At 47.9% G+C, this 25,907-nt stretch overlaps 1 protein-coding gene across 1 annotated transcript; it reads left to right on the top strand.

Annotated features, from left to right (window-relative positions):
• Positions 1-2,176: 2,176 nt before the first annotated feature.
• Positions 2,177-25,907, top strand: HNRNPUL1 (heterogeneous nuclear ribonucleoprotein U like 1). The gene is made up of 15 exons (XM_081019546.1): positions 2,177-2,440; positions 7,135-7,272; positions 8,327-8,573; positions 9,315-9,388; positions 9,538-9,677; positions 10,444-10,543; positions 11,677-11,789; positions 13,009-13,275; positions 14,336-14,458; positions 15,572-15,700; positions 18,378-18,546; positions 19,796-20,134; positions 20,806-21,041; positions 22,887-23,084; positions 24,770-25,907. The coding sequence occupies exons 1-15, from the start codon at positions 2,257-2,259 to the stop codon at positions 24,890-24,892; spliced, it is 2,580 nt and encodes an 859-aa protein (XP_080875672.1). The 5' UTR covers positions 2,177-2,256; the 3' UTR covers positions 24,893-25,907.

Here is a 25,907-nt window from a genome sequence, read left to right as displayed (position 1 = left end):
AGGCAACATGGTTAATTGAAAGCCCTGAGGGGATTCAACAGACAGGATGTGTTGCTGTAGCACTGTCAGTGTGAGACCACAAAAGAGCTAGCTTGACACCTGAGAAACACACAAAAATGGCGAAGGACAAAACACCAACTGCATTTTTCACTCATTAGTGGACCTTCCTGCTAGGTGTAAAGCATAGAACACTATTGAGTAAATGGTCTCTTCCAAAGTGTTAGAAAGCCACAAGTAATTTAGTAGCAAAATGCAACATGTGTTATTTTTATATGATATATTTATACAAAGACATCCATTTACAACATATGATGTTATTATTTGTGGGGCAAAAATTTTTAAGAAAAATTCTAGCCCCAAAGGGGGGAATAATGTGATAGGAATTTTATGGTTTTAGATATATGGCAACGTTCATAACCACATGTACATAGATCAACACAGGAAGACCAATCTGGAACCATTTTGATTCCTAAACTGACCAAATCCTGGAAAAGCCTCCCCATTGTCTCTTTCCTCACAAATCCTGTCTCAAGGATATGTCTGTTTGAATAAGGTGTGAGCCTGTGACCTGGCCCAGGAAATAAGTATTTTACCACTACAAAAGAATGGCCAGGCTCCCCAGGAAATCCAATCAAGTAACCTGCTAGACAGGAGATAAACAACAACAGGAGAAAAACAATATTTAAATTTCTGTGATGTAGGGGGATGTATCGGAGGGGTAGTCTTAGGTTACACCCCTTCTGTGATGAATGCATAATGTTTCTGGGGGTGGTCTTGATCTAGAGGATGGGAATTTCAAAAGTCTTTATAAGCCCTTGCACAGCATTTTTGGGGGTCCTCTTCCTCTCCTGCGTGTGAGGGGAGCACCCTGTTGCAACAGATCAATAAAGATCAAGCTTACTAGCTGCTTTGCTTCTCAATATTCTCTGGTTGGCCTCTGTTATTTTCTCCTACCAATAGGGAACCTATGTAAGGACTCTATATGGGCTCTTGGATACCCCATAAGGGAAAAGGGCATATTTTTATTTACAACACTTCCAAGCAAACGTGCTGGAAAAACAGGCAAAACTTTTTGTCTTGGAGCAGCTTCTGTGTGGCTATTTTATTGGAAAATGGGTCACACATGCCAGTTTTGCTCAACGTCTGTACGATGTGCCATTCTAATCAAAATACCCGTTATGTTGCCCATTTAAAATGAATAAGAAAAGAACCAGCGCAGAAACAGTAAATCTGAATTAAATGGGAGAGGGGAAAATATTGGATGGAATTTTTATGGGACATAAAATTGAAGGCACAGAAGCAGAACCAGAAAATATATAGCGATTTTCCTGGTGCTATTTGGGAGGGGAAGCATTTGTGCTTCTACAATCTGATGTTCATTATTCCACATCATGTTATTATAGTGATGTCATAGGATGACATTACGATTACGTCATCCGTTGTTGTTGTGGTGTGAGGTGCTTATATAACTTTATTTGTTTTCACTGAAATGTTACGTAACACGCCTTCCCCCGACTAAAGGGGAAAGCGGGTCACGGTGGGAGCACGAATTAAATTCAGACGTGAAATAACAATCCGCAAGAAGGCGCTTCCCAAGCCTCAGGCAATAAGAAAGACACACCCAGAGAAATGCCTCCCGCCAAGAACTCAGCCAATGGGAACTCGAGACACAAATGCAACCCGCAAGGAATATCTTGATGACGGCTATTCGTGGGCAAGAATAAAGCCCCTCGAGAGCTCAGCCAATAGGAAAAGTAAGAAAAATCCCTCCACAAACAAACAAATCCGTACTCCAACCAATGAGAACTCAGAAGGGAAGAGGACTCTTGATTGGTCTTCGAGAAGTTGGTCCAACCTCCCTCATTCGTCAATCAGTCCTTTCCCCTCCTCCGACTAGTTTTACCTACAGCAGGGGATGTGAGGGGACGAGCCACCGTTAGCCAATAAAGAAGCTCTTTGTAGACGGGCTCGCTCCCGTGTCCAATGGGCGGGCCTCTTCCACAAGCGGCAGAACGAGCGGGAGACGGAGGGAAAAGGGAGGAGGAGGCAGAGGTAGGGAAGGCGCGGCCCAATCAGCGGGCGCCTCTCATCCCTCCCTCCGGCGGCCGGCCAACCGGAGAGGCCGGCGCATGGCTGGCGGGGCGCTGAGAGGGGAGGAGGGCGGCGGCGGCCATTTTGAGCCGAGCCCGGAACGGAGCGCCGATGGCCGGGCAACCGCGACCCCGCGGCGGGGCCTGAGCGCGGGGGGGGGGGGATATGGATGTGCGGAAGCTGCGCGTCAACGAGCTGAAGGAGGAGCTGGGCCGGAGGGGCCTCGACACCCGCGGGCTGAAGGCGGAGCTGGCCGAGCGGCTGCAGGCGGCGCTGGAAGCCGAGGAGGCCCGCGGAGGAGCGCCGGGAGCGGGCGCCGACCAGCAGGAGCAGCTGCCGGACGGACATTGTAAGCGGCCGGGAAGGAGCGGGAGCCTCGCCGCTGGGGAGCGCCAAGCTGGGGGATCGGCGCCTGCGCTCCCGGGGAGAGGCATGGGGGGCTCCTCGTGCAGCTCCGCGCTGGGGACCCGGTCCATCTGTTTCTCTCCTTCCCCGGGAGAGGCACGGGGGTCTCCCGGTGCAGCTCCGAGCTGGGGACGGCAGGCCTCCTGTTGCAGATCCGCGCTGGGGATCCGCTGCACCCGTTTCTCTCCTTCCCCGGGGCAGGCATGTGGTCTTCCTGGTGCAGTTCGGTGCATCCGCTGGCTAGGAAATGCACGTGGGCCTCCCCGTACAGCTACGCACCGGGGATCCGCTGCACCCGTTTCTCTCCTTGCCCGGAAGAGGCACGGGGGTCTCCCGGTGCAGCTCCGCTCTGGGGACGGCAGGCCTCCTGTTGCAGATCCGCGCTGGGGATCCGCTGCACCCGTTTCTCTCCTTTCCCGGGAGAGGCATGGGGGTCTCCCGATGCAGCTCTTTGCATCCGCTGCCTAGGAAATCCACGTGGGCTTCCCTGTGCAGCGTCGATCTGGGGTCCCGCTTCGATCTCGGAGTTCAGCCTAAGGACTGGCGACTTGGTGGAGCTCTGCTGCAGGGCTTTTCTTGTCTCGCAGCGCAGACATGCACGGTGCCACTCTGCTTTCTGGTTCCCTCTATTCTCCTTGCCCGGCGCAGTTCTGTGCCTTTTTAGCATAGTTCATCGTAAGAGAGTGTCCAGCAGGCGTGAGCCTCCCTGGTGCAGCTGCTCCATGCTTGAGGGGACTTCGGAGTCTCCTGGAGGAGCTCCAGGCTGGAGGATATAGAATCATAGAATTGTAGAGGTGGAAGTGACCCTGAGGATCACCTTGCCCAGGGATGTCCAACCAGTAGATCATGATCTACTGGTAGATTCCCAGCTGATCCTGGTAGATCCCAGCTGATCCTTATCACATACAAAAAGTTATGGGGGGTGGAGCTAAAAATGTGCAATCCTCCCCCCCAAAAGGTCAAACAACTCTGGGCACTTCACTCCTAAAAAAACCTCAGCTCTGGGCAATCCACCCACTCCACGCATGCTCCTCCTCCCTCCAATGACAATGGGTAGAATGGTAGATCTTTGCACAATGGGTAGATCACTGCCAGTTTTTTTATACTGGGAGTAGATCATAGTCTCTTGGGAGTTGGACATGCCTGATTCTAGTCCAACCCACTGCAATGCAGGAATATGCAGTTTTCCCATACGGGGATCGAACCTGCAACCTTGGTGTTATCAGTACCACAATCTAACGAACTGAGCTGTCCACTTGGACATAGCGAGGTGCTTTATCCTGAGCCAGACCCACGGTCCACCTAGCTTAGTATTGTCTGTGCTGACTGACAGCGGCTCTCCATGGTTCCAGACCAATGTCTCTCCAACTTCCTGTCTGAAGATGCTGCTGGGGGTTCAACTTGGGACCATCTGCATTCAGGGCAGATGCTGTAACAGCTGAGCCGCAGCCGTGCTTAGTACTCCTGCGAGAGTGGCCTCGGGGCTGTGAGCCCGTGTTGTTATTTCCCCATGAGAATCGCAGATGAGTCTTGTCTCTGGAGAGAGGTGGTACTACCTGTAATGAATTGTGGAAAAGCCAGGATGCTGGTTTGCTGACACCTGGCTCCTGTGCCAGTTCTAGGTTTCACCTAAGTTGTCTAATGTCTGCTGTGTCTAAATCTGGGAGCAAACGGGTGTCACGTGGCTGGAGGAAATTTGCAGGGATGGTGGCTGTGTACTCCCTCTGTTCTTAGTGGCAGCATGCCCCTGAATGCCAGTTGCAAGCAGGGAGAGCGTTGTTGCCTATGAGATGCCCACAAGCAGAACCTGAGTGCATTTGGGTGGCCACTTTGATGCTGGAGTAGACAGACCTTGGGCCCTGATGTATCAAGGGTGCTTTGTGTTATTACAGTGGTACCTTGGTTCTCAAACATAATCCGTTCTGGATGTTTGTTCCAAAACCAAGGTGTGCTTTCCCATTGAAAGTAACACAAAATGGATTAATTTGTTCCAGACTTTTAAAATCAACCCCTAAAACAGCAACATAACATGAATTTTACTATCTAATGAGACTATTGATCCATAAAATGAAAGCAATAAACAATGTAGTGTACTACAGTCACACAATCAATCAATCAGTAGCAGAACTGGGTTCCATACAGTCACAAAAACAAAACAAAAAGCCGCATAAACAAAAATGGAAAATAAATAACAAAAACAGACAGACCTCAGCGTAACAGTCAAAACGGAAGTGTGGCACTCAAAACGGAGCATGTTCAGCTTCCGACAAAAGTTCACAAACCGTAATACTTACGGGTTTGCAGTGTTTGGGTTCCAAGTTGTTTGAGAGGCAAGGTACCACTGTAAAATTCACTACAGAAATGCTATGTGCTGTTGATGATTCTGCTGGTAGAGGAATTCCGGTTCAGTTGAGTTACCAGGTAGTATGCTGCTTTGAAAAGAGAGTGTCTGGGGATTCAGCAGTGGCCTTCCCCACCCCCTCCATCCTCTCAAATACAGTGGTACCTTGGGATGCGAACAGGATCCATGCAGAGCCCTGCTCGCATCCTGAAGCGAACGCAATCTGCGCGTGCACAGGTCGCGTTTTGCCACTTTCGCGCATGCGCGTGATGTCATTTTGACCATGTGCGCGTGGCGAAACCCAGAAGTAACGCGCTCCTTTGCTTCCGGGTCGCCGCAGAGCGAAACCCAAAAATACTTAACTTGAAGCACATTTATCCCGAGGTATGACTGTAATGCTCTTGCCTAGGATAATAGGACGGCAAGCAGTTTGCCTTGCTGTCATGTTTGCAAACATCCCAACCCAGGCATGATTGGTACCATGGTTTGTCATCTTGTAATCTCTAAATAGGAAGTCCTATCTTCCTTAATTGTAGTTGTGTCAGTTTGTATACCACAAATGAGAGGATTTTTCAGTGAACTCGTTAATCTTGGAGTCTGGTCTGACTTCCACTTGGAGTTTTATGAGTATGTATGCGTGTGATCAATGAGTACAGTGTACAGTGGTACCTCGGGTTAAATACTTAATTCGTTCCGGAGGTCTGTTCTTAACCTGAAACTGTTCTTAACCTGAAGCACCACTTTAGCTAATGGGGCCTCCTGCAGCCGCTGCGCCGCTGGAGCCCAATTTCTGTTCTTATCCTGAAGCAAAGTTCTTAACCTGAAGCACTATTTCTGGGTTAGTGGAGTGTGTAACCTGAAGCGTATGTAACCCGAGGTACCACTGTATATTGTGAAATATGAGTTCTGGGGGTTGCGACAGGCAGAGGAAGTGCTGTGATGAGAAATTATCAATCCCTTGTAAAAGTGGCTGAATATGCAGCAGGGATATGAAACTTGGTGTCCCTGCGTTTGTGCACTTCGGACTGCAATATGGGAGCTTCCCCTGCATGAAGCGCAATTGTTTTGTATGGTGTTTTGTATGGCTTTTCTTCCTTTCTCAAAAACCCTGTATGCATGTGGCAAAATCATGCAGTGATGCTTTTCCAGGCTAGGGGCTTGAAAGCTCCTTTTTAGAGAGAAGTAAAATTCACCTCCTGTAGAAAAGCCGTATGTGTGGGAGAAGGGGAGACTCAACACCTGCTTGTTCCCTGACATTTACAATTCGCCATGCAGCAAACAAATTACGTAAAGTGGTTTTCTTTCCCGGGAGGGACTTTCAGACATAAATCCCACTTGCTGCCTGCATCCTGAAATGGTTACACTCCAGTTATCTTCAGCTGCTTCATTCTGCTGATGATCTATAATTGGCATTTCTCAAACTTCTGAGTTCATTGATCCCTTGATGAGCATATGAAGTTGTCAGCAACCCCAACCAAAATTTGTAGGAATATAAATGAAAGTCAAGGAAGATGTGTAAATATGATCAACATTTATCAATCCTCAGCCACCTTTAACAATTGTGAAATGTGTTATATATATATATATATATATATATATATATATATATGAAGTAAAACAAGTGAAACTAATATGTTTTATTAAATGTAGAGGTTCCTTGTTGACAAGGAATGTGAAATATGTACAGTGGTACCTTGGTTTACGGGCTTAATCCGTTCTGGAAGTCTGTTCTTAAACCAAAGCATTCTTAAATGAAGGCACGCTTTCCCATAGCAGTGGGAGACTCAGTTTACAAATGGAACAAACTCAACAGGAAGCGAAACGTGTTCTGCTTTCAAGGCAAAGTTCACAAACCAAAACACCTACTTCCGGGTTTGCAGCGTTCTTAATCCAAGTTGTTCATAAACTAAGCTGTTCTTAAACCAAGGTACCACTGTATGTGCTCATGCTCTGTATTTCTGAGACTCATAGCTCCTGATTAAACCTTTTGCACAATTGTAAACTTTTCCACCCCGTGGCCCTTTCAACCACATGGTCTTTATTTGCCCCTTGCCCAGTCCCACCAATCCCAGGCGGGGTCAATATCAACCCGTATGGGAAACCCTGCTATCCACTGAAACCTCACCCATTTTGTATGTGTTGGTTGGCCTTGCTGAGCCTAGACCGCCACTCCAGCCTTCATCTAGCAGTCAAGAAACACTGGCACACATGTTTCCAACCTCCCTGTTGTTTTTTCAAAACTGGGCATAGAATGGAATAGCGGTCCTGACCTATGTTCTTGCCTTTTCCATTTCAAGATGGCACCCACGACAACACTCATCAGGACAACATGCAAGGATACCACCAGCCATACGAGCACTTCAGCGTTAAACAGGAGAACGAATCTGGGTACGAGAGGGGACCTATAGACCAAGATCATTCTGGCTTACATTCAGGTACAGTCCGGTGTTTTAAAAACAACAGCAACCCCAGACCTTTGTCACGTGCTGATCATCGTAATTGTATAGGAGCACCCCATCGACCTGGTGCAAAAGTTTTCAATAGCAGCTGGGATGTTCCCTTTTTATATATAACTTGTGTATTTACTTTTGGTGGTGGAGGAAGGCGCCCAGAGCGGTATTTCATATTGGCTGGTGAAGTGCACAGCCTTATGGTGGACATGAATGCCCTTGAGACACTATAGGGATCACAGAACATCTCCATATATACAGCCACACATTGGTCTCTCGTGATAAGAGTCCCTGCCAGTGTAGCCCGAGACACCAACTGTCAATGCCCGATTTTTAAAAATCCATCTTCTCCCTCCACCTGCCCCCCGGGTAAGTGAAAGGTAGCAATTTGTTTATTTGGGGTACAGTAAATGGTTGCATTTGAAGTCCACTGCTTCTGGTGGTGCTGCGCCTGCCTCTTCTGCCACATAATGCGCTGTTTTTGTGAGGGGCAGATCTCCCCACCCCTTTCAGCGACGCCCCAGACTCCATTCTGTGGATTTTTGTCCCCAGAGAATTCACAGAGCTGAACTGCCCTCTTGTTTACATATCCACCGCTCAGTTAACTTATTCATGTCCCGTGTTCTGCTGTGATGTTGGAGTGTAACAGAACTTCAGTACATAACATGGGAAGTGGGTGGGTTGTTTTATCTAGGGCACGCATGTCCTAAGTCCGTTTCGGGGGCCTAATCCGGCCCTCCATTCAGTTTAATCCGGCCCTCAGTGGCAGTTTATTCCCTGGGGTAAAATCCAAAAAAAACCAACTTCAATCCTAAAAGCTTAACAACTTTGGTTGGCCCTTTGGTCAGCCCTCACTTCATCAAATCTGCCCCTCTTTGGAAAAAGTCTGGACACCACTGATCTAGGGGATTGGTGGCTTTGGTTCTGCCTCGCAAGTCCCAATGGCAGTAATAGCACTTCCTTCCATGCCCATAACTTGTGACCTCAGAATAAAGGCTTCCTTTCCCAATTAAATGCGTTACGTTTTGTTTGAGTGTAGAAATGAAGACAGAAGTGAAGCAAGAGGAGCCAACCCCTGGCTATAACATGCCAGCTTCTGGTTACAATGCACCTTCCTCGGGACCCGCGTCTAACTACAACACTTCAGTTTCTGGCTACAATGCACCCCCTTCCAATTACGGCTCTTCCGACTCATCCCAGCCCTGGCAGCAGCAGCAGCAAGGCCGCAAGAGGCCAGCTGAGGAGTCCCGGGGGCGCGGATATTACGAACACCGAGATGATAAGAGGTGCGTTCAGGCAAGTCTTTACGGGCAGCAGCAACAAGGTGGAAATTAACCCATGGGTGCCATTGAGATTGAAGCAGCTACATATTGCATCTCTCAGTCTGGGAAGTGCATTCTTTAAACTTTGTGGATTTGAGTAACTCTCAAGGGATGTTGTATATCTGGCAGAATTTACAACATTTTGAAAAGTAGGATTTTAAGAGTGGCTGCTTCTTGACTGATACCTCTTAAATGCTGAAGTGGAAATGATGCTTAAAATTAATCTATGGAGTATCTGAGTTGTATGTAAATCCTGATTATATGTAAACACATTGATCATGGGTCAGTGGTAATTGTTAAAGCAATCTGATAAAGGAGTGTAGTTTTCTCTGCCATCTGCGGAGTTGGATTTGGGGAATCCAGATTGGGAGGGTTTGGAATAGGTAGGTTAGTTTTGGGAGAGTGATCATTTAGATCATGGCTATTTTGTCTAAGAGAGTGAAATTCGTGTTGTTCCATCTCTTTAGGTCTTTGTTTATTTGGCACCACAGGGGCTTGTAGTTGTGGAGGTATAATTTATTGAGGTTTGTTAAAGCAATCTGATGATCCAGAATTTGTTTTTAGCAGTGCCTTTGGTGACCCAGGGTGGGAACCAGTTGCTATGCACTTGTCAATGCGTGCTCCATGCGAGCTTCCCTTGCAGATTGTGTCTTGAGCCCATGAAATGGGTTTATGGGACCTGCATTTGCTGTCACTCTTTTCCAGGGGCCGATCTCCTCAGCCGCCTGCTGAAGATGACGAAGAGGACTTTGATGAGTCGCTGGTGGCCATTGATACATGTGAGTTTCCTGGGTGGTAGCAGCGTGCCATCGCTCAAAGCCTCCCTCTTGTCTGAACTTCTCAACGTCCACTGGAAAAAAGGGGTGTTGGAGGGTGGTAGCAGCCACTGGTGTGTGCTTCTGACTTCTCCTTTGGCTTTGCCTTCCAGATAATTGCGACCTGCATTTCAAAGTTGCCCGTGACCGATACAGCGGCTACCCTCTGACCATAGAAGGGTTCGCTTTCCTGTGGTCAGGTGCCCGAGCCACCTACGGGGCAAGGCGAGGGAGGGTCTGTTACGAAATGAAGGTAAGGGAGCCTGCTTTTTGGTTCTAGAGTTGCTCGGGGGGGGGGGTGTTGCTGCATGGATGAAGACAGGCAGGCTTGTGAGTATTGATACCCACTGGTGTTGTGCTTTAAATAATACTGGGGCAACTCATAGGGGCTCAATTTCCTTGATTCTGCTGCACGTCTACTCCCCACCCCCTTGCCACCCAAAATTTTGCAAAAACGGTCATTTTATTTTTACGTACAGTGGAACCTTGGTTTTCGAGCATCTTGGAAGCTGAATGCTGAAAACCTGGAAGTAATTGCTTCCATTTTCGAATGTGCCTCGGAAGTGGAACAGCTTCCGCTGCGTGTTTTTCAATTTTCTCAATGGATTTTACCAACCGCCCATTGCGCCTTGGTTTTTGAATGTTTCGGAAGTCGAACGGTCTTCCGGAACCGATTACGTTAAAAAACCGAGGTTCCACTGTATTTGCAATTCTGACAGCTAAAAGTTTCCTCGGTGTCATTAACAGTTCCAGCTAGAATTTGCTCTGGGTTCATACCTTGGGCTCACTCACAAACCTCTCATTAAAATAGCCTTGCTTTGAAACAGCGGCAAACCCTTTGCAGTAATTCTGCATCCCCAGATTGCTGCCTTCGCCCATTCTTTGAGCTGCTCTCCATAAGCACACGTTGAAGTGTGTAGAGCAAACTCTCTGTCTCTAGAAATCCATCCCTGTTCTCAAGTGGAAAGCTGTGACTTCAAGATGTCTCATGACTGGGATCCCTGTCCTTTTGTCCACAGATTAACGAAGAGATATCTGTCAAGCATCTTCCTCCAACCGAGCCCGATCCTCACGTGGTGCGTGTCGGGTGGTCGCTGGATTCTTGCAGCACCCAGTTAGGTAAGAGAGACCTTGCAGCTGCTGAACATGGAGCCAGAGCTCAGGACATGCACCCAACTCATAAACATCATTTCCCAACTATAGTCAGTTGGCTACATTAATTATTATCCACGGGCACTGTGGCGTTTGCCCGTTCTTTTGGAAATGTCTGTACAGTGGTACGTCAGGTTAAGTACTTAATTCGTTCTGGAGGTCCGTTCTTAACCTGAAACTGTTCTTAACCTGAAGTACCACTTTAGCTAATGGGGCCTCCTGCTGCCGCCGCGCCGCTGGAGCCCAATTTCTGTTCTTATCCTGAAGCAAAGTTCTTAACCTGAAGCACTATTTATGGGTTAGCGGAGTGTGTAACTTGAAGCGTATGTAACCTGAAGCGTGTGTAACCTGAGGTACCACTGTACAGGGGGAGAGAAAGGGTTAATAGGTAGACCAATAGAAAAGCCCAGAGGCGGAGCCTACTTGTTTTTAAAAGGCTTAGCCAGAGGTTTAGACAGTTGGGAAAAAGCAGTTGGGGGGGGGGGGAACAGTTGAAAAAGCAGTTGGAAGACAGATGGAAATAGAGAGACAGTTGGTGCAGTTGGTTCTTGTGTGAGGGGAGGTAGGAGAGTTAGAGACAGGATAAAATGAGACTAAGAGGGTAAAAGGTAACAGCGTTTCGAATGCATTTAAAGTTTATTTGTGTTTGCAATAAACTGCAATCTTCATTGTTAACTTGAGAACCTGACTGAGACTTAGTGTTTTACCAGGGAGAACCTGGTTGGTGGCACCAGATTAGTGGTGTACGGTTCAATAGTTTGTGAAAGGACCAGGGGCTCCGTACGAACACCACAGGCACCTTTTTAAATCGGGCAGCTAAAAAACAAAACAAAAACCTGTTTTATTTAAATCCTTAAATGAAAAGTTACTACGGTTCCCACAGACAAGTGCCATCTTAGAAGAGTACTTCTCCAGCCCCTCTTGATGTAGTCAAAGAAATGATGTGAGAAGCTCAAAAAGCAGCATGCCGTTTCTGAAGGAGGAGTCCTGGGGTGAACAGGATCATGTCTGGTCAGCAGGCTGCCATGATAAAGAATCTCCATGTCTCTTTGTAGACAACACTGCATTTATGTTTCTGCTGACTTCTTTTGTCTTGCTAGGTGAAGAGCTTCACTCCTATGGCTATGGCGGCACAGGGAAGAAATCCACCAACAGCAGGTTTGAAAATTACGGGGAAACTTTTGCGGAGAACGACATCATCACCTGCCTCGTGGTGAGTGTGGCTTGTGGTCCCTTGGAAGTTACGTTTCCACCTCTTGCGCAGATGCGTAATGTCCCAGATGCAATCAAATTGTTTAAATGCGCATGTGATCAGAGCGCATGTCATGGGGGGCAATGCTGAAGCCGTCATTGTTTGCGTGGGTTGACAATTCTAACACTGCGGAAAGGGAGAACACCAAATATTTAGGTCAAGGGTGGCTAACTTATGGTCCTCCCAAGTGCTGCTGAGGTACAGGTTTTTAGTGTGGTCTAAAAATACGCTTGAAGTGATCCTTGCATAGTTTTGCCCCAGCAACAAGTTTTCCCCCAATAACAAGGTTTCTTTAGCAACAGACTTTTTTTTCAGACATGTTCTGAAGGAGAGATTGGGGTTGGGTTGTTACTCAGATGCCTGAAGAGCAGAGAGGAGGAATATTTCACTAAATACAGTTTTACTTTTCCGAGCACAATTCAAAGTGTTGGTGCTGACCTTTAAAGCCCTAAACAACCTCGGTCCAGTATGCTTGAAGGAGCGTCTCCACCCCCATCATTCTGCCTGGACACTGAGGTCCAGCGCTGAGGGCCTTCTGGCGGTTCCCTCGCTACGAGAAGCCAAGTTACAGGGAACTAGGCAGAGGGCCTTCTTGGTAGTGGCGCCCGCCCTGTGGAACACCCTCCCACCAGATGTCAAAGAGAAAAACAATTACCAGACTTTTAGAAGACATTAGAAGGCATCCCTGTTTAGGGAAGCTTTTAATGTTTGACGGAGTATTGTATTTTAATATTTCGTTGGAAGCCGCCCAGAGTGGCTGGGGGAACCCAGCCAGATGGGTGGGGTATAAATAATAAATTGTTGTTGTTGTTGTTGTTATCCTTAGACCAGTAGTTGTATAAGTTGTAATGTTAATTATTTAAGTCAAACTAGAATCAGTGAGGTGTTTCTTCCCAAATGGGAATTCACCAACAGCTGAGCTGAACTGAGAAAGAAGATTCTGGAAGAGTCTTTGGGTGATTCTGCTGACTGAAAAAGGAACCCCAGATGACTGGCATAGTGCACTGGCACCATTCCCATCAGCCCCAGTCAGCACGGCCACTGGCAAGGGATGTTGGGAGTTGTAGTTCAGCAGCACCCAGAGAGCCACAAGCTAGCCACCTGTGCTGCAATGGGCAACAGCTACAGTTTATTGCTTTGGAGGTCGTGCACTGGCTTCTAATTCCTTCCTTGGTCTTAGGACTTTGAGTGTGGCGACGATGTCGAAATGTCTTACATGAAGAACGGGAAATGGCTAGGGGTGGCCTACCGACTGCGGAAGGAGGCATTGGGCGGCCAGGCACTCTTTCCTCACGTCCTGGTGAAGAACTGCGCCATTGAGTTCAACTTCGGCCAGAGGGAGGATGCCTTCTTCCAAGTCCCGCCTGGGTTCACCTTCATCCAGCATCTTCCCTTGTCAGAGCGGGTTCGGGGGACAATTGGACCAAAGAGCAAAACGGAATGTGAGGTAGGTGGCGCCTGAAAGCCAGGCTCCCATGCACAGAAATTGTGGCCTGTTCTTTTGAACTCATTTCCCTGCTCACGCAAGTTGACGGATCACATGAACGGAGCCTTTCCTTGCAAACAGTGTTGAATGAGCCAGATGTTCAGCCTAGCACAGGGGTAGTCAACCTTTTTATACCTACCGCCCACTAATGCATCTTTCTTGATGGTAAAATTTTCTTACCGCCCACCAGTGCTCGATGGAAGGAGGATTCAGCTTGTGCTGTAGAACCCCCTAACGCCCACCTAGAATCCTGAAACGCCCACTAGTGGGTGGTAGGGACCAGGCTGACAACCCCTGGCCTAGCGTAAAGGAAGTTTGGGGGAGATTGGTCTCTTCCGTCTCAGCTTTCTCAGCTTTTATTATTGTTATTTTTAGGGGCATTCAGAGATGAGCAGAATCCTAGCTACTTTAGGTTTTATTACTTATAACTTATTACTTATAACTTATAATCTGACTGGGTTGCCCAAGCCACTCTGGGCAGCTTCCAGCATAATAAAAACACTGCCAAACATTGAAAACTTCCCAATACAGGGCTGCCTTCGGATGTCTTTGGAAAGTTGTGTAGTTGTTTATCTGCTTGACATCTTAAAAACCTTATAGCGTTGAAAACAGCCATCACCCTTGAGTGGGTGTTACTAATTGTAAAGAGAGACAGGAGGGACCTCTAAAAAGGCACTGGGAATACAGTTATATTTTCGTTCTATGCAGCTGTCATCCTGATAGTGTTTTTCTTATTTGGGTGCTTTTTTACAGCTGTTTGGTGCCTATCTTCCTGGGATACTAGATCCTGCTGTAACCCCAGTTTTCTTCTTTTGGAATGAACTCCAGCTGGGTTAGGGAAGGTTGGGAGCCCTGTGAACATCATGCTTCGTGAAGCCATGACCACAAAACTACTGAGTTTTGACATCAGCTCCACAACACAATCCTTTATTTGTAAAGTGGGAGTGTTGGCTCACTCTTAGGATCTGACTTGGGCACTTTTATATGTGATGTGCTAAGCTGACTGGTGCATTTGTTTCAGATTTTAATGATGGTCGGGTTACCTGCAGCTGGGAAGACCACGTGGGCCATTAAGCATGCTGCAGCCAATCCGTGCAAGAAATACAATATTCTGGGAACAAACGCCATCATGGACAAAATGAGGGTAAGGTGGCAGCATTTGGTATGATTTGCTGGCTCCTGGTGCAAGAATCAATATCCATGTTCCCATTGTAAGTTTGCATTGCTTGGTATAGAAAGTATTGATCTGATGTGTAGAGATCTTTCCTATTATTATGAATTCAAGAGGGTTCTGGGAGCTTTTCTGTGTGAAAGAAACAAGCAAGAAGGTTCGTGATGTTTGAGTTATATCTTCAGAGAAGCTAGTACAGGTTTAAACTGGTTCCCATCTCTTTCTGTGAAGGTCATGCTGACTATAAAATTAGGGCCAGAAGGAGCCTGGACTTCCCTTTCTCTTTTACTTCTGGTGTGGTGTTCTGTATGCTTAGTGTTAAGCTTTAGACTTATTATAAGTTATTTTAAGTTTTAAGTTTAATTTAAATCTGCGGCAACTGGATTTCTTATGGACAGAGCCAATCCTGAATGTACCGGATATGTAACCATTGTGCTCATTTGCCTTCAATAGCAGTAAAGCTCTGCTGGATGAAATATTAATTGCCCCTGGTCTATTGGGGGGGGGGGAGAATCCTGCAACGTGTTTTAAGTTTTTACTCCGCTAACTATATGTTGGAGTTCTGCTCTAGATCATTATTGAATAGAATTTCATGACACCCATTGTATCATTCATTCCTTTTCCTGCAGTGACAGTATTGCTGTCAGACCTTGGGCGCGCTAGGCGGATCAGATCTTTCTGATTTATAGTAGCTAATATATATGTACAGTATATATCTTTAGAAAAAGAAAAAAGCAGTGGAACGCTAGCAGTATGCGATCACAAAAATGCCCCATCTACATTCCATTTGCAGGGCACTTTCATTATTTCAGATATGTTATATGCGTGCCAAGTATTGCTATATCTACAGCTACTCCGTCCATTTCCAAGATTTTGAACAGAAGCCTCCCAGACCCATTGAATGGCTCTTTTCTCCTTTCGGGACTCTGTAAGCTTTCGTGGACAAAACATTTGAGTGTGATGCATACGTCATGCCGGTCCTGCAGTGGCTAGGGCTTATGGGAGTTGTAGTCCAAAACAGCCAGAGAGCTGAGCCCAATCATTTGAGGCCGCCCCAGAGATATTAACCAGCCTGCTTTCCCTCAGGTAATGGGACTCCGACGCCAACGCAACTACGCTGGCCGCTGGGACGTGCTCATCCAACAAGCGACACAGTGCCTGAATCGCCTGATCCAAATTGCGGCACGGAAGAAGCGAAATTACATCCTGGATCAGGTACGGAGCTATTCTTCCCTTGAGCAGTTTCTCTGTCCACGTCTTTTGAAGACGCCCCACTACTCCAAGCAGGGCAGCAAACGGGTCGTCTTCTATTCACCGCTGGAGCTGTTTAACAAGCATTGTGCACATGTGTGTGTATTGCACCAGGAATTTTAAAGGCACGTACCCCTGCCTCTCTTCCCCTCCAAACCTGTCACATGAAAACGGACCTATATAGTAAGCAGCAGCTGTTAACCACATTAAGCAAGACGGCAGACTGCTTTAAAATGGATGCAGGTAAGACGGGAGTTCAGCTGTGGGGTTTGGGGCTTCTGAATATAAGCTAAGGTAAGTGCATGAGAACCAGGTGGGTGACTTTCGGGAAGACCCCAAAGAGCCTGGTTCTGAGAAGCAAATGGCTACATTGCTTTTGCACAACATGCAAACAGTTGGGTCAAATCAGGCTTAAAAGGAAGAAGACAAACTTTGGGTTAAAGTGCTTCTGCCTCCCCACCCTAGTCTTTGTTTCGAATTCTGAGCAGCAACGTGTTCTAAGTAGCACAGCGAAGAAATCTTAAAAAAAAACAAAAAAACCTTTCACTAGTGGTACAGTACTAGAGTTTACACTTATCAGTCTGCGGCAGCTTCTCGCACTTTGTCATGGTGCTTGGGTTTAAAATAGGGATGAGGATGATTTTGATAATATATTATTTATATGACGCCCATCTCACTGGGTTCCCCCAACCACTCTGGACAGCTTCCAGCAAATTAAAACACAATACGACATCAAACATTAAAAGCTTTCCTGAACAGATAGCAGTTCAAAGATGCCCAAAGCCACGTATACGTAATACTCCATATAGCTACCATGTAGCTGAAATATATTTAGAAAAGGAATTAAAATTGGCCTGTGCTGAGGCTGATGGTAGTTATAATCCAAAGCATCTATAGGGCACCAGGTTGGGGAAGGCTGGTTTAATCCTTTCATATGAAAATCACTAAGGCAGAAGAAGGCAGTGGGGAGGTCAGCCTCAGTTTTAAAAAATCTTATTGTGTAGGACCCTGCTGCAGTCAAGTGGTCTTTTCTCCTTTTGTGATAAAGGGATTTGATAAAGGGCTTTGATTTCATTTCACAAGTGGCTTCAAAAAGAGATGGCAGATATTCATGGAGGCTAGGTCTGTTGACAGCTATTAGCTGCGATAGCTAAACTAAACCTCTGTGTTGGCATTCAGCCCCTCCCTAAGTGTCAGATTCTGGTACAAACAGGAGAGGGCTGCCGCCTTCACCCACTGCTAGTGAACTTTTTGGAAACATCTGGCGGGGGGAGGGGTTTGCCATCATTGGAAACAGTGCTGGATAGTGGGGTAGGGGAGCTGAAAATAATGTCAACTTATATCACGTCTGGCAACCAATGCATCCCTTTGGTTTCAGATAATACATAGGTAGTAAAGGTAAAGGGACCCCTGACCACTAGGTCCAGTCGTGGCCGACTCTGGGGTTGCGGCGCTCATCTCGCTTTATTGGCCGAGGGAGCCGGCGTACAGCTTCCAGGTCATGTGGCCAGCATGACTAAGCCGCTTCTGGCGAACCAGAGCAGCGCACGGAAACGCCGTTTACCTTCCTGCCAGAGCAGTACCTATTTGTCTACTTGCACTTTGATGTGCTTTCGAACTGCTAGGTTGGCAGGAGCAGGGACCGAACAACGGGAGCTCACCCCGTCGCGGGGATTCAAACCGCTGACCTTCTGATAAGCAAGCCCTAGGCTCTGTGGTTTAACCCACAGCGCCACCTGCGTCCTGATAATACATAAGTAAGCGAGTCTAAAAAGCCTGGGACTCTGGCAGCTATGGTGGCTCATTTACCAGAAATAATGTATTTAGCATTATCTCTGGAAGTGTATGCTGGATTCTCGACTAGACCAAACTTCCTGGTGTATGTTGTGCTTTAGGGGGTCTTAGTTTGGTCGGAATTGAGCACACACTTCCAGAGTTAACACTAAATACATTGCTTGAATTTGTGTCCTGGGCTTTTTAGATTCATCTACCCAGGTAATACCTGAAACCAAAGGGGCACATTGGTTGCCAGATGTGAAATTTTGTTCAGCTCTCTCACCCCTCTAGGAATAGATGGGCCTTTTGATTTGATTCAGCAGGACAGTTAATGTGTGCCCCCCACCCAAAAGGACCTAGAGGTCAGAATTGAAATGTGTGGGGGTTTTTTAACCAGCCTGCTAGGCTTTATTAACTCTAGCGCTTGGGTGACTGTACCTCAGAGGCTTAAATAACACATCTAAATGGATGGGTCCGAACACTCCTTTTTTGCCACTTGTGTTTAAGCTGTCCAAATCTGTGTTTTTAAGCTTGTAAATTGCCCCCTTTCCCCCCTGAACAAAGCAGACTCTGTTCTGTTAGCCTGGCACCCCAGGAGATCTCATTTGAATTGCAAACGGCTGCAAATTACTGGTGTGCATTGCTGTTTTTATCCTTTAAAACTGGGGAGGAAAGCCTTAAAGGTAGGTTAGTAGTCAGGGGATGACTCCCAATCGGGTGTCACACACAGCCAGTGATCCACACACATCCTTCTGTATCCATAGGTGGGTGGGGGGTCGTTTAAAAACACTGACGGACATCGCAACAGACTTTGACAAGTAACGACCCGATTTTATTTTTGCCTCTTCTTTTTTGCCGTTGCTAGACAAACGTTTATGGATCTGCCCAGAGACGAAAAATGCGCCCTTTTGAAGGTTTCCAGCGCAAGGCTATTGTAATTTGTCCCACGGATGAGGATTTAAAAGATCGAACAGTAAAACGCACGGATGAGGAGGGGAAGGATGTGCCGGATCACGCAGTGTTAGAAATGAAAGGTAGGATCCTAGAGGGGGGGACCCCCATCGCTTTCCTCCGCAGGACCCAGGTGATAAGGGGAGATACCCAGCATGACCGTGCGCATCGTTTGAGGATTTCTTTAAAGTGATCCCTTAGATCTTTCCCTTTTGGCTCCCTTCCACCTGCTCTATCTACCCCATAGTTATCGCTTCATCTTCTCTGCCCACCCAGAGATGCCGCAGATGCCCACGCACACGGCTGCTGTGGGAGAGGATAGATGCAGAAGGCAGATCACGCCTCGAGGCAGTGTTTATCTTGTTAGGCTCACCCCCTTCAAAATCGGTCAAAACCAGCACACACAAAACCCCCAAACGAGACAGCCTGCGCCACAACTGCTGCCTTTGAATCGCTGGAACTCCAGGGTCAGGGGTTTTGCACATTTTCTTGGAGGCAAGTCCCCGTATGTTCAGTGGGACTCGGCTCCCCAAGGAAATGCGATTAGAAATGTAAGATTTGGCGCTTTTCCGGTGGAAAGCCTTTACCTGCTACACCGTAGCTGGGTAGCCTTTGCCAGAGTGCAGCAGGCCTTGACATAAAGGCAGCCAAAATCTCAATGGAGCAATATTCACTGAGAATATTGTGTGACAGATGGGTAAAGCCCCTGCTCAATGGTTGCCCCGGAACGGGAAAACCGATCCTCGCAGCAATCCTGTGTTGCAAGATAGGCAGAAATGGGCTGTTGAGCCAAGTGGGAGGTTTGATCCTGGCTCTCCAATTTCTAAGGATGAGACACGCAGCACTGGCAGCTGGTCTCCCCAACTCCCAGCAGGTTGGATTAATGTAAGGGGGTGTTTATAAAGTAGCGTGTGGGACGGAGGGGGGGCATAACTTCTCATTCTCTCATGCAATCAGATATGAGGTCCTGCACCAATGCGATCCTCTGCACGAGACCAGTGGGGCACCCCCCTGACCGTAGCCTGGCAGGAAGGGAGGAGCTAATCTCTCTCATGCCATTCAGTTGGGATTCTTGCTTTGCCGGGGTTTGGACTAGATATCCCTCGAGTTCCCTCCCAGCTCTACGATTCTATGCATCAATGCTTTTGGCTTATTGCTTCTGCTTCCTCAGCGTTTCCCACTTGTTCCTTTTTTCCCTCCCATTCTTCTCTCCTGGAGCCCCGGGACGCAGCTCCCGCTCCCTCCCTCTTGCCCCCCTCTCCTCTTCCACTCGGCTTTTCTCCACCGGGGACTGACGCGCGCGTGTGTGTCTGTCTTCTCCCTCTGCGCCAGCCAACTTCACGCTGCCGGAAGCCGGCGACTTCCTGGATGCGGTGGTCTACATCGAGCTGCAGCGGGACGAAGCGGAGAAGCTGGTGAGGCAGTACAACGAGGAAGGCAAGAAAGCTGGCCCGCCACCCGAAAAACGCTTTGACAACCGCGGGGGAGGCTTCCGTGGCCGTGGAGGAGGCGGCGGCGGAGGAGGAGGTGGCGGCGGCGGAGGTGGCTTTCAGCGCTTCGAGAACCGAGGTCCGCCTATGGGCAACCGGGGTGGCTTCCAGAATCGAGGTGGCGGTGGTGGTGGAGGAGGGTTCAGAGGTAGTGGCGGCGGCGGCGGCAGTGGAGGAGGAGGTAAGCTGACACCAGTGGACCCATTGCATGTGGGAATGTTTGTTATTCTGTGCTAGATACACGGAAAAGGATTCTGAGAGTCGGGAACGCTGTTTCGGGTCTCGCCTTTGTCATAAACCTGGTCCCTGTGCAGACATACAGTGAGGGGGGTGGAAAGTATTTGATCCCCTGCTAACTTTGCCCGTTTGCCCTGTGACGAAGAAATGACCGGTCCATAATTTTAATGGTAGGTTTATTGTAGCTGTGAGAGACAGAATAACAACAGGAAAACCCCCAGAAACCCAGAAGACAAAAGCCAGAGAAAGTTAGCAGGGGATCAAATACTTTCCCCCCTCACTGTACCTCTGAGCCATGAATGAATGAATGAATGATTGATTGATTGATTGAATAAATAAAATAAAATTAAATAAATAAATAAATTTTTACACCACCCTATACCCGTAGCTCTCAGGGCAGTTCACAACATAAAATCACAATATAAAAAAGACAAAAGACATCTTTTGACTAAGGTTGATATATAAATCCTGTAATGATGAAAATAGTAAACGTTGTTGCAGGACGCTAGCTCTGGCGCCTGCTTGAGAATATTCCCGATCCAGTCGTTCACCACAAGGCAGGGCTGTAAAATACTGGCTTTAGCTTGACCTCCCACCTGTGGCTTCTTCATCCAGGCTTCAACAGGGGCGGTGGTGGCGGTGGCGGCTACAACCAGAACCGCTGGGGAGGCGGAAACCGAGACAGCAACAACAACAACCGGGGCAACTACAACCGGAGCAACCAGCAGCAGAGCAGCTACAGCCCGGCGCGAAACCAGAATACGTACAAGAGCAGCAGCAATATGCCCCCCGCCCCTGCGCCCGCCCCGGCCCCAGCTGCACCTCCCAGTACATACAACCCAGGACCACAGGTGAGGCGGGGGGGGGTGCCTTCTGTTTTGGGAAACACAGAAACCTTCCTTGGGAGGCCAAAGAGGAGGGGAAAGTTCTTCAGTCCAAACTGTCCTATAAGATACTTCTCTATTCATTTTATGTACAATCTTTACAACAGAATACTTCACACCCAAGACAAAACAGTATATAACAAAACCTTGAGTCTCATATTTTCGTTTGTACTGATTCTTCTCAGATTGCCTTTTTTTACTATTCCTTAATATTTGTCTCCTTCTTTTGGTTCCTTATCCTTCATCTCTTAGGTCCCATATATATCTTTAACAATTTTTCAGTTAATGCCCTCACCTCCCTCCCCCTAAACCTGTTGCTTCCCTTCACCCATGTGCGATCTACTTTACGTACTGTTGTTGTTGTTTTTTCTTGCGTTAACAGCTGTTTATAATTGTTGCTCCATATTCGTTTTAATAACATCCTATAACCTTGCGCCCTTTAAACTATTGCATATTAATTTTAGGCTCCGAAGCCAACTCTCTTTTCATGTAATGCTTGACGCATTCCCACTCTGTATAAATTTTTTGATTAGAACAGCCTCTAATTGATGCTGTTAACTGTCTGCCCCTCTTCTTTTTTCTTCTGCTTGTGCCATCGCAAACAAGTCATTTTCTTCCTCCCATATCTCTGGGGCAGGGGCAGCCAATGTGGTCCCCTCCACAGACCGTGGACTACAACTCCCATCGCCTGCAACTGTTGGTCATGCTGGCTGGGGCTCTCTCCCCCCCCCCCCCATTCTAGTGCAAGGGATGGCCAAGCTTCTAGGCTCCTTAGTCCACGAAACCTTCTGCTTGTTAGCAGCTCCTCCTCTGATGGGGATTCAAGGAAGGAGCAGCGCATCAGGCATGTCCTTTGGGCTGCACAAGAAAAGGCATAGGAACAGTGGCTGAGACCAGGGCGGGTGGGACCCATCTACCAGTCTAGTTTAACTGCACAGTCCTGTGCATGTTTACTTCGAAGTAAGTGCCATTGGTTTTCAGTGGGGCTTGCTCCCATGTAAGTACACCTAAGACCAGAGGTCAGCAAACTTTTTCAGCAGGGGGCCGGTCCACTGTCCCTCAGATGTTGTGGGGGCCTGACATTATTTCGGGGGGAAAAAACATTAATGAATTCTTATGCCCCACAAATAACCCAGAGAAGCATTTTAAATAAAGCACACATTCTACTCATGTAAAAACATACTGGTTCCTGGACCATCCGCGGGCCAGATTTAGAAGGCGATTGGGCCGGATCCAGGCCCCAGGCCTTAATTTGCCTACCCGTGCCTAAGACGGTAGCCTTAAATAGGCTTGTGTTCCCTCCCTGAGAATCATAGTCCTGGGCGTGCGAACTCGGGGTGCTTTGGCAGGGAGTTTACTGGCTGCATTTCTCAAGAACTGCATTTTGGTGGAAGGCACGGTAGTGAAACTGGGAAAGCAACAGAGTTTTAGAATCGCTTTCCGTGGTGAGGAGGGAGCCCCTCCTCAGGTGGGGTTGGACATTGTCATGGAAGAAGTTTGTAGGTGTGTCGTGGTGCCCTGTGGAGGAAAGGGGCAGACAGGGTGTGCCAGTGTCAAGAGTATTGTGGGGGACTTTTTAAAGCGAGGTGCCTGCCATGGTGGTGGATTTTGCAGGTGCAAAAAAGAATGTCGGAGCCCTTGAAACGAAAACAACCTTTTCCCCATAATGAAAGCTCCGGGACAGGAGGGTGTCATTTATCCCAGGGTATTCTGCATTCACTGGGTCTTCGCTTGCTTCTCTCTGTGGTTTTTTTGGTGTGTTTGCATGGGTAGAGCACAATGCGTAAAAGGATTCCTTTGTACCCTCTGCAGCAGAGCTACAGCCAACCCTACAACCCCCCATCCAGCTACAGCCAAGGGGGATATGCCCCTAGCTACAACTATGGGAGCTACAGTGGTTACAGCCAAAGCTACAGCCAGCCCCCGCCTGCACCAGCTCCGGCCCCAGCCCCAGCCCCAGCCCCCACCCCACCAGCCTACAATCAACCCAACTACAACCAGTACCAACAGGTGAGTGAGAAGGAAAATCTGGGAGCAAGTTCCGTTCAGCTCAGCGGGGCATACCTCTGTGATGCTATCTATAGGATTGCACTGTTACCTGTCTCGGCCTCGCAGCCTCACTTCCATAAGCTCCTCTGGGAGCCTTTTTGGCTTAAAGAGCAGGGCGAAAACGCTGTTAGATCATAATAACAATGAGGCAGGTTAGGCGCCGGAGTTTCAGATTTTATAGCTCCTACCCCGATTGTGGAGAAGGGATGAATTTGTTGCCTTCATGTTTCTGGGGAACTGCTCAGGGCATTGTGGCATCAGGTGTATTGGACTGGGAAGACCTGAGGCTCCAAGCTCTTGCTCAGCTAGGAAGTATTTCATTTATTGAAGCTTCGCAGAATCGCCAGGTTGGAATGTTGCTCCATACCCCTGGCTGGGAGGTGGGAAAGAAGAGAGGGACCCAGAGGTCAGAAATGAAAAACATGGCGCAAGGGGTGTTTAGTGCAGTGGTGGAAGTCTTCCACACTTAAACCAAGAGAAATTCTGTGGCCTGTATATTTTAGATGAAGCTGCTCAATTCTGCTTTTGTATAGTTCTGTATAAGTTTTGTATAAGTTCCCTGGTGGATTAGCGGGATACAAGTGGTGCTGTGTCTAAACCACTGAGTTTGAATCCCCCCAACAGAGTGAGCGCCCGTTGCTCTGTCCCAGCTCCTGCCAACCTAGCAGTTTGAAAGCACACCAGTGCAAGTAGATAAATAGGTACTGCTGCGGTGGGAAGGTAAACAGCATTTCCATGTGCTCTGGCTTCCATCACTGTGTTCTGTTGCGCCAGAAGCAGTTGTCCTGCTGGCCACATGACGTGGAAAGCTGTCTGTCGACAAACCCCGGCTCCCTCGGCCTGAAAGTGAGATGAGCACCACAACCCCATAGTCGCCTTTGTCTGGACTTAACAATCCAGTGGTCCTTTACCTTTTTTTTTTTTTACCTAGTGGGCTGCAGTATCTGGTATACCCCCCCTCCCCCTCCCCCGAACTTTCAGAGCCAGATTAAATTGTGCTTCATCTGCCTTACTTTGGACAGGTTGACAGCTCAGAACCTTGGCTCCCCGAAATGCGGAAGTCTTCCCTCTCGTTCCTCACCCCATAGCGATGGAGTACACATAGGAGCGAGCATACCCTTTTGGTTCTGCTTTAAGCAGAGAAGGGTTCGTTTAGCAGCCCTCCTTAAAAAGAGAGCTTGCAAGGGAAAGATCAACCTTGTGTAATTTGAGATGCATCGACAGGGATTCTCCAACCACCCATTTATTTTAAATCGGGGCCTGGAGGCTTTTTTCCCACATATCCCAGTGGTGGGCAGAGACAGAAACGCAAGTGGGCGCAGAGGGCTGCTAGCCTTGTACAGAAGGCTGTATTCCAGCCATTCAGAAGCCAGAGGTTTCTGCACACCCACCAGTGCATTTTTATGGTTCCAGGATCTATTCCAGACGGCCACAGCACCCTGGCAGGATTCACACCAGGGGGTGAGGGGCAGTCTGGGGAGAGAGGGCTGGCTATAGAGGCTTGGAAGGCTGCATTCACCCCGGGGTTCTCTGCCTCTGTTTTAAGTCATGCATAAGAAATACCGGTTGGCGCATTGGATTGGAATCTTTCAGTTCTCCGGTGTCAGGATATCTGCATTGACAAGCCTTCTTCCTTCTCCCTGCAGTACGCCCAGCAGTGGAACCAGTACTATCAGAACCAGAACCAGAACCAGTGGCCCCCGTACTACGGCAGCTACGACTACGGGAGCTACACGGGCACCTCGCAGGGAGGCTCCAGCACTCAGTGATGGCAGCGTGCCATCCTCGGAGGGGGGGGGCGCGAGCAGCTTGGCTGCGCTGCTTTTGGCAAGTTTTTAAACTTGGCAGTGGGCATTTCTGTCTCGGGAAACCCAGGAGGGAAGGAGCCTCTTCCCATGTTTCCTCTCTGTAGTTTAGCCTTCCTCAACTTATTGTGGGAGGAAGGGGGGCTCCAGGGGTTTGAGACTACAACTCCCATCAGCCCCAGCCCATCAGCTGGGGCTGATGGGACTTGTAGTCCAAAACCCCTGGAGGGTTTCCCCCAGTTGGGGAAGACTGCTGTCGTTTCGGAAGGTGGCTGCGTTTTTACCTGTACAGCTAGAGGCATGCTTCCTTTCCTTTGTACCATCCCTCACGAGGAAGTTGCATTTATCCCTTTTCTCTCCTTGTTGAAGACAATTCTTTTTTCTCCTTTTTAAAAAAACGATTCTGGACAAAGAAAAAGCTAGAATGTTCAGCCTTACATCCTTGTATTTTTGTAGGCCCAGATCCACCTTAGCACACTAGCCTTTCTACAGTAGTTGGGTGGGTGGGTGGAGCTGTGCAAGGGGCCCCTCTTAGGATTTTACCACCATCCTCTCTCTCTTCACCCCCACCTCGCACAAGTCTGCTAGTGATCATAAATTCCAAGCATTTTGGAAACTCTTCCTGCAGTTCAGTGTCACCCGTCTTTGAGGTGTTTTTATCTTGTCTTTTTCTGCAAATAACTATTAAAACTGGAGGGAGAAGAGATGGCTGTCTTATGGTAATTATGAACTTTTTTTTTTAGACTTTTATGTAACTTTTTACCGTGGGTCAGCAGCTGTTAATATTTTCATCAAGGTAACAATTCCTTTTTGCTCAATACAGGAGAGAAGAAAACAAAAAGAGGGGGAAATCATCTTAAATGTGTAACTTTTTATACAATGTCTCAGTTTCTGTAACTTTGCACATGCTTTGTGTTGAGTTGAATTGTAACAGCTTTTTGTATTTGGAAGAAAAAAAGAGTGAATATTGAACTTTAAA

The sequence above is a fragment of the Podarcis pityusensis genome, assembly GCF_964106645.2.
Source record: "Podarcis pityusensis genome assembly, chromosome: 8".
NCBI classification, from domain to species: domain Eukaryota; kingdom Metazoa; phylum Chordata; class Lepidosauria; order Squamata; family Lacertidae; genus Podarcis; species Podarcis pityusensis.
This window is presented reverse-complemented; position numbering and strand designations above follow the sequence as displayed.

What these genes read in the sequence shown, in the direction of transcription:
- HNRNPUL1 (XM_081019546.1), top strand. Translation starts at nt 2,257, where the DNA reads ATGGATGTGCGGAAGCTGCGCGTCAACGAGCTGAAGGAGGAGCTGGGC. An exon ending in GCAGCTGCCGGACGGACATT is followed by an intron (nt 2,441 to 7,134) that starts GTAAGCGGCCGG and finishes TTCCATTTCAAG; the next exon opens with ATGGCACCCACGACAACACT. An exon ending in CATACAACCCAGGACCACAG is followed by an intron (nt 21,042 to 22,886) that starts GTGAGGCGGGGG and finishes TACCCTCTGCAG; the next exon opens with CAGAGCTACAGCCAACCCTA.